Source organism: Coffea arabica, chromosome 7e (assembly GCF_036785885.1).
Source record: "Coffea arabica cultivar ET-39 chromosome 7e, Coffea Arabica ET-39 HiFi, whole genome shotgun sequence".
Classification (NCBI taxonomy): domain Eukaryota; kingdom Viridiplantae; phylum Streptophyta; class Magnoliopsida; order Gentianales; family Rubiaceae; genus Coffea; species Coffea arabica.
The window spans coordinates 7,482,792-7,491,158 of NC_092323.1; the positions used below are offsets into that span (position 1 = coordinate 7,482,792).

The window sequence follows — 8,367 nt, forward strand, 5'->3', positions numbered from 1 at the left end:
AAAGTACCTAAAATAAAAATTTGTGGGTTAAAGTGCAATTTGAGGTATAGATGGGAGGCATTTTAGTGCATTTATTGGTTTGTTTTCAATTAGTGGTGCTTGGTTTTGCTGGGTTTTTGGGATGGGGGGTTGTGATTGCAAATATGTGTGGCTGGCGCTAGTGGGCTACTTGCTGGAAGTTGGAAAAAAGTGAGTTACTCTACAGTCTACTCGCCTCGGTGCTCATAATCGGACGTGTGGGATGGGGAGGTCCAATAACGGGAAATTTTCAGTAGTTTCGTTGGACTAAAAATTTTCAAGTGCAATCGAAGTACAAGTCATTATTACAAAAATGTAAAGATCATGCATTTTCATTTGTAGTACGCACTCCATAAAATTTAACAAAGTTAATTAAATCACCAATTTTGGCATTCGTACTAAAAGTGGATTGGTGTGAAGAGTGTTCGCACATTCAAACAAGATTATCAAATCGAATGCTTAGTATTTGTAAGTATTTCATTTTAACAACATTCAATTACATTCATTTGTAGAAATATGTCATTCCCTTTTTTAATATAAATTTTTATTTTTTTTTAGGATCCATCTTAAAAAAAAAGACAATTCTTGAATGATATACACATTTATTATATTTCAAACTATTGTTAAACATATATTACATTTTAATTTTGTTGGTATAATTTTTTCACCTTTATTTGTTCACCATTTTATTTTTATTTTTTTTAATAATGTCAGCACCGTGCGTAGCACGGGTATTCACACTAGTACACTCCTATTCTACATACATTCGATTAGTGGTGGCAATTCGGGTCCAATCAGGTTGACCCGACCCGTCAAAAAATCTGTTGACCCGAACCCGACACGTCAACCCGTGACGGGTCAGTATATCTGACACGAACCCGAAAATTTTGGGTTGGCGGGTCGACCCGAAATGACCCAGAAATTAATTTTAATTTATTAATTTATCACTGTAAATTCTAATAAAATCAATTTCTCACAAAATTAATTACATCATCAAGTAATAAAAATTTAAATAAATAATTTCAAATCAAATCCAAAATAAATTAAACACCGTAAAAGTGTTTTATCCCAAACCAAATATAAAATAAATTAAAATGAATTATATTATTTGTCCAAATATAATAATTTTAACTTCACACAAGGTAAATAAATTCATTTAGGATTAAGTAATTAATGCCTTTGAAAAAAAAGAATGATTTAGTTTAGTTAGATAAAATAATTTTTATGTTTATTAAATTATTTTTAATTTGTAAACGGGTCATATCGGGTCACCACGGGTTGACCCGAAATCGACCTGTTTTCTTTTCGGGTTCATCGGGTTTGACCCGATTCTGACCCGAACCTCCAAAACTTCAACCCAAACCCATTAATTTCGTATTAGATTCGTGTCGTATTTTCGGATCGTGTCAGAAATTGCCACCCCTACATTCGATCAGTACAAAGCTGGTAGAAAATCCTTACTTCTTTTCTTTCATTTATCTGGTCAATAAGAATTTCCTTTTTTAGCAAAAAACAAAAATAAAGTCCCCTTCAGCTCGATATCTTATCGGACGGCAGATATGAAACTCGAGTCCAGGAGCACTTTTCGTGGCGCCTCGTGAATGGCTCCAATTAAAACTTCCAAACTTGTGGCGGCATCGGCGAAACTTCACCCTAATTACAGCGGAACCCCGTTTCCAACCGACGTCGTAAGCAATTGCGTAGATTGTAATCAGGCTGTCCCCATGTTCCCACCTCAAATGACCAAATTGCCCTCGTTCACGTTTTACCAACCACTACGGGTCTCTCAGACGACAGCTTACCCAACAATTTCCGCAAATCCTAGTTCAAAGCTCAATAATCAACATTTTGCTGATCTGCTAGATATAAATATTACCTGAAAGAGTTGGAAAAGTAGATTGATCAATGCATTATCTAGACGAGAAGCTAAGTTTCAGTGGCATATGATAAAGGCAAATACCTTTTATCTCCCTGGATCGGAGCCATTTCCAAGCTTCTTTAGTTGCAGGTGAACTTTTGTTTCCCGAAGAAATTGACTTTTTTTTTTCTTCCCCTTCTGAATTCAAGCTTTTGTATCTTTGATGGTTTTGGGATTAAATTTGTAGGTTAAGGAGCTTCAGGATTTCGGCAATGGCGCCGCCGGTGCTTGCATTGGCTCTACCGTCTGAAACTGGCAGAGTCCTTAGTATACAGTCTCACACGGTTCAGGTATATTATCATCATTGCTTTGACTCTGATTATTCATGCTCAAAATTAGATTAATCTTCCCAAATTATATATGTTCTTTGTACAAATTTTGCATGTCAGAGGCATGAAATCCTTGTTCCTGTTTTTTTCCGTTAGAATAGAAAGGTTTTGGAAATTCTATCTGGGTTCTGCATTAACTGGTCATTCTACTCATGACATATATGTAAACGACGATGGTGATACTACAGAGACCAAGTTAAAGGGAAAAAAAAAAAATCTGAACTCCAAATTTATGCATCGGGTGTAACATAATTGAAAGTGCAGCAAGCCAACTGGGTGTACTGGTTGCATAATCTGACGTGGAACAGCCGTTACTCCCTATATTTCATTAGTAAAACTGTTGAAGTCCTTGGAATATTTTTACTTCAAACTTTCTAAAGCAATTGTTTTGTACCTCGTGAGCTTGTCATGATTCAGCAAAGATATGTACATTAAAGCAGTAGTTGTGGCCCATGAGATTGTACCTCTTTTCATCTTGGTATTAGTTTGTGCTGCTCATATAATGTGAGACTGGTGCGTGGGTGATGTTTAGTACTTTTTTGGCTCAGGGGTATGTAGGCAACAAATCAGCCGTATTTCCTCTCCAACTATTGGGCTATGATGTGGACCCCATCAATTCCGTGCAGTTCTCGAATCACACAGGCAAGCTGCTTATATCCACTTCATTGTCAGTCTGACCCCTGAATTATGGTGAAAGGTCATTTCTGAATCTGTAAAAGTTCAGGCATAAATGATCTAGAGCTGCATTTAGATTTTTGTTTGATGAACTTGAGGATTATGCAGGATACCCAACTTTTAAGGGGCAGGTATTAAATGGAGATCAACTATGGGACTTAATAGAAGGTCTTGAAGCCAATGATTTGTTATACTATACACATTTATTGACAGGTATATAAGAGCACCAAAATTTGTTGCTGATCTGTTGTGTTGCTAAACTTTCAGGATTCTGATCCATTTCGTTAGCTACATTGATGTCTTTTCTGCTGAAACCTATGAACCTTTAAATCTGCTCTTTTAATTAGTTTGATTGCGTACTTTCAATCACAAAGAAAGTTTGTGGTAAGAGTTAACATAATAATGTTAATTGACCGTTTAAGAAAATGCTATTTTATTACTGTTTTGTGGATAGTAGACAAAAAACATTCGTCCATGTTTGTGCTTCTCTTTGCTATAAGAATTCACTTTTAATCTGTTTGTGTGCTGATTTTGGCTGTATATCGTAGGTTATATTGGTTCTGTCTCCTTCCTGAACACTGTGCTTAAAGTTGTTGATAAGCTCCGGGCAATCAACCCCGGACTTACATATGGTAAGTCAAATGCTGCTTCTTCTTCTTCTTCTTTTCACTCTGTTCATATACTGGTTATGCTATTATATTCTCCTGGTTTGAGCCCAGCCCAGACAATTGGGTTATTTTAGCCTTTAAAAAGCAGTATAACTGATATGTCATGCTTGCTCTTGTGATGGGGTGGGTGAAGAGGGTGGCTTCTTTAGATTATCAATTCTTTCACTAGCGTATACAATTTGCTATAAGTGGAATCTTCTGTCAGTCTGTGATCCAGTGATGGGTGATGAAGGAAAGCTTTATGTCCCTCAAGAGCTGGTTTCAGTGTATCGTGAGAAGGTAGCTTTATATTCTCTTCATTCAAAATTATATATGACGTTACATTCAAGGGCTATAGCAGGTTATATATAGTAAATGTTGTCTTCACTACTGACTGCCCAAACTTCTGCTAACGTGCCAACCACAGCTTTTGGTCAGAAATAAATAAGCAGTTTGATGTAGAAAACAAGAAAGCCTTGAAAATTTCAGGTTGTATTGCGCAATTATATGTATGATAGTCTAGTTACAAATCAAAATTTTGTATCAACATGGAGTTGAAGTTTAACTACTCTTAAGACAAGATGATTTTAGGAGTCTTTTACATTTGTGACTGACAGAAAAAACCTAGTATAGTTCCCAATTTAGCTTCCCTGGAATATTTCATCTAAAATAGTTGCCTACTGGTCTCACTTTCTCACATTATTTTTGCGACTTTAGTTAGTGAAATCTTTCATTGGGCTTTAATATTTTGTAAGCTCCATTTGCTTAGGTTGTTCCTGTTGCTTCAATGTTGACACCTAATCAGTTTGAAGCAGAACTTTTGACTGGCATCAGGTAATCATCGCATCTAATTGATACTTAAGGCATGCAGTCTGATTTAATTTTCTACTTGTAATTGTTGCAATATCCCTTACACTCCCTAAGCACACTTCGCTTATCACAGGATTGTATCCGAACAAGATGGACGTGAAGCTTGTAATAGACTACACACTGCTGGACCCCCAAAGGTTTACATAGCTTTAACTTAGAGAATTAAATCTAGATCTTTGTTAAAACTTGTGTACACATGCTACATAGTTGTGTTGCTTTTTATTAACATGCAATTTAGTAGCTTTGTTTCGGAGAATGCTCGAAGGATAAAGAATATATTTTACAGCTTGCTACTTTCCTGAGATGATAATTTGGAGAAGAAACTTCTTCCATTATTTGCTTTATAGAGACTGAAAAAAAAGCTTTTTTTTAAAAAAAAAAAAATCTTTCCAACTAAATGGATTAGTTGGAGCAGGTAAGCACTTTCTTTTTGAATTGTTCAATCCTAGTAATGCCTGAGCAGTACTTCATATTCTGTTGTAATGCATATTTCTTTCTCCTGATTTTTCTCTTTTCAACAAACATTGGGTGTGTTTGGATTGCAAGAGTTTCAAATAAAAATTTCAAATTTCGTTTTGCTTGCATCATACACACAATTTCCAACCATCTTTTTATCTCACATACATCATATCACAAAAATGCTACAGTAATTATTTCAAATAGCTTCCTATCTAAACAAACTCATTATCTTTTACAAAATTTGATAAGAGTTAGCGACACACACTCTTTTCTCCGCTTTATTGTATGTCTATTTGAAATTGTGTGAATTTATCAGTTTATAGAAATTCATCAAGAGTGTTGTATGTCTCTATGCATGTATACAACCACCCATAGGGACACATTTATTGATGCATATGTAGTCAGTTACCCACTGTAGGGCTTTTGTCTAATGCCTTTCATATGCTACCCTTTCCTTTGACCATTTCTTCCTGCTTTTATTGTGTTTGGGAGGGGTAATTTTTTGTAATTGGAAATCACTAGCTATGCTTTGTGGAAACTCATAAGAAATAATTGACTTTTTGATCAGTTAAAACACAATTCACATACAAAGAAGTTACAAATCAATCTGACATGCATGTATTTTCGTGTTAAAAAAAATATATATTTTACCACTCAAGATCTATATAAGATTATGTCATAATCTTTTGTGCAAAATTCTATAACATTCAAGCTCTTGGCCTGTATCAGGTTGTGATAACAAGCATGAACATGGACGGGAATCTTATTCTTATTGGCAGTCATAGAAAAGAGAAGGTGAGGACGGACTTTTTTATGATGATATGTACAAGGTCTATAGCTCTGTGCCAGTCGATGCTATAGTGATTTAGGATGAGAACCTGGTTAATTTCTCTTGTTATTCGATTTGCTAGTTCTCATTCATTATGGACCTTGATGGAAAATATGAATGTAGAGAGCTGGAAGTTTATCTTTTCTCCATATTTCTTGGTGTCATTCTTTGGATGAATTTTTCCTTCACTAGGAATTTTATGTGGCGGTTCAGAGTAAGATCACTATGCACTTATTCGTATTTGCTTGGCACTTGATTGTGATAGGCCCTGCCTCCTGAGCAGTTCAAGATTGCGATACCCAAAATTCCTGCATATTTCACGGTATGCATCAGTTTCTTGTTAATCTATCTTTTGACAGGTTTATCCATGAAGTACTTGAGTTGCTCAAAAAGTTGTTATGGATGAGGCTACAACCCATAATTTCTTGATGAATATGAATACTAAAACTGAGAATAAAGTGTAACTGAATATGATTTTTGATCTAATTGATCTATGTAAAGGAATAAGGAAATAACAGTACTCATCTGATCACAACAGAGTTGTTTCATCGCAGAAAGAACTCAAACTCATGGTAACCATTCACACTTGGAAAGCCAGTTTGCGAAGTTGCTAGAAGATTTAACTATAAGACATTGGAAACTGTAGGTAGACGGGTCTGAGAAAGACCATAAATTCAAAGTTGGTTCGAGAAACCTTAATATCCCCATTTTCAATGAATGGGATACAAATCTTTAGACATGGTCTGTGCTAGATTGTGCTGGAACTATATTCTGAACCATAATGCTAATTTGTTCATGTTTGTTTGTTTGGTCTGAACTCTGTGTTAATAAACACATTTAATGTTTTTGAGCTGCTGGGTGATGTGGACAAATTTGAGATGTCACGGCATTTGTGAATTTGTTTTCTTCGACCTTAAGTTGGATTTAGAGCTCTCTCGTTTTCATTATGTAATCACTTTCTTGCAGGGAACTGGAGATCTAATGACTGCATTGTTACTTGGATGGAGCAATGTAATATTTAGTTACCTAAATCGAATCCTTTACCGTATTTCTTCCATAATTGTTTGTTTCTGATTTTAACTTGTTTTTATATTATTAGAGATACCCTGACAATCTTGAGAAAGCAGCAGAGTTGGCTGTATCAAGCTTACAGGTATCAATCTAGGTGCTGCTACCTTTTGCATTTTAATAATTTGGTGGTATATGAACTGCTGATGCTCCGTAACACAAGCGAAAACACCCAAAGCTGGATAAATAAATAAATAATTATGTTAGCCTTGTACAATACTTATCTGGATTGTAAAAAGGCATTTTTCCTTGGATACTTTATTTTTTGCAACTTGATTATTAGGTTATTGTTTTATCTTTCTACAGGCACTTCTTGTGAGAACATTAAATGATTATCGAAGGGCTGGATATGATTGCCAATCAAGCAGTTTGGAGATTCGGTTAATTCAGAGTCAAGATGACATTCGAAACCCAGAAGCCAAATACAAGGCAGAAAGATACAATTGAATGGATGTAAGAATGGAGATTTATTCTGGGACCATTCTGATGGATACAGGAGCCGTTAACGGTACCAAGTCATTGCAGTAAAAAAGAAAAAATTGTAAGCTTGATATATCACAGAAGGAAGGCTTGCCAAACTTGAATGGCTTATGCCAGCACAAAAATAAATGAAGTGTCTAAAAGATCTTCTGGAAATAAACAAGATGGAACACTACCTGCCAATGTGAACAAGTCGAGAACATGATGGAATCTTCCTCTTTTGATTGTCTCAATGAGTATCCAGTGGAATCTCTGACTGGGTTTTGTGGCTAACCTACCACACGTTATACGAACATGAATATGAGGAAAAACCGAAAGATGAACAAGTCGAAATGATTGGTGATGAAGAAAATCATAGGTAGGGTAGCTTTCAGGAGATTAATGAATGACCTTCTCTCCTTTCACTTTGAAAGCAACTCTTCAATACTACATTCCAAACAATGTGCATGTTATGATTCTATTTTAAAACTAAAAGAAAGTTGAGATTGCGAGCCCATTTTTGTCTATGGAATAGCTAAATTCTAATCTAAAGTCGTGATCACATTCGCCTGAAAAACTGTCTAACAATGCAGTTGCAGGCAGGATTATGTGGGACTCTGAATCAGTTGCTGAAGTAACACGTCCGCGGAGCATGCTAAAATTGCTTCATGGGTGAGAACGGGCCTGAAACATGTTTTCCTAAGAACTAAGAAGGCCGTCAATTTCGGTCTGGTCCCATAGTCGGTGCAAACTTTTTTATCTGCCAGCCGGATGATTGATCATAGTTTTGATATCATATTAATTGCCCTTTTTATTTTTTAATTTTGTTGGTCAAGTAATATGTAACTTTTGGACATATTACACTAATCATTTACTTTCTTAACCTATAGAAAAGGAGAAGTTCTATCATGCCTTTTGAGTACCATACTGATAAATATATATATATTTTTAAGAACATATTGATAAATATCAATTCTCTGTTAGATGTGTAAAAAGAGATATCAACTCTAAAAACAATTTCAAGAGTTTGAACTGTAGCAAAACATAATATTCAAAAGAGATCGTAAAATCCTTATACTATATAAGAATGAGTTG

At 35.3% G+C, this 8,367-nt stretch overlaps 1 protein-coding gene across 1 annotated transcript; it reads left to right on the plus strand.

Annotated features, from left to right (window-relative positions):
* Nucleotides 1-1,810: 1,810 nt before the first annotated feature.
* On the plus strand, nt 1,811-7,526 carry LOC113702384 (pyridoxal kinase). The gene is made up of 13 exons (XM_027223573.2): nt 1,811-2,026; nt 2,124-2,226; nt 2,814-2,907; nt 3,049-3,153; nt 3,489-3,572; nt 3,814-3,887; nt 4,357-4,421; nt 4,531-4,594; nt 5,646-5,711; nt 6,011-6,067; nt 6,712-6,756; nt 6,845-6,898; nt 7,120-7,526. Exons 1-13 carry the CDS (start codon nt 1,962-1,964, stop codon nt 7,258-7,260), a joined length of 1,017 nt encoding a protein of 338 aa, XP_027079374.1. The 5' UTR covers nt 1,811-1,961; the 3' UTR covers nt 7,261-7,526.
* Nucleotides 7,527-8,367: the final 841 nt, after the last annotated feature.

Bases quoted from the DNA above. Each gene is read 5' to 3' on its own strand.
- LOC113702384 (XM_027223573.2), top strand. From the start codon at position 1,962: ATGATAAAGGCAAATACCTTTTATCTCCCTGGATCGGAGCCATTTCCA. The intron at 3,888-4,356 runs GTAGCTTTATAT...CCATTTGCTTAG, and splicing joins TTTCAGTGTATCGTGAGAAG to GTTGTTCCTGTTGCTTCAAT. The intron at 6,899-7,119 runs GTATCAATCTAG...ATCTTTCTACAG, and splicing joins TGGCTGTATCAAGCTTACAG to GCACTTCTTGTGAGAACATT.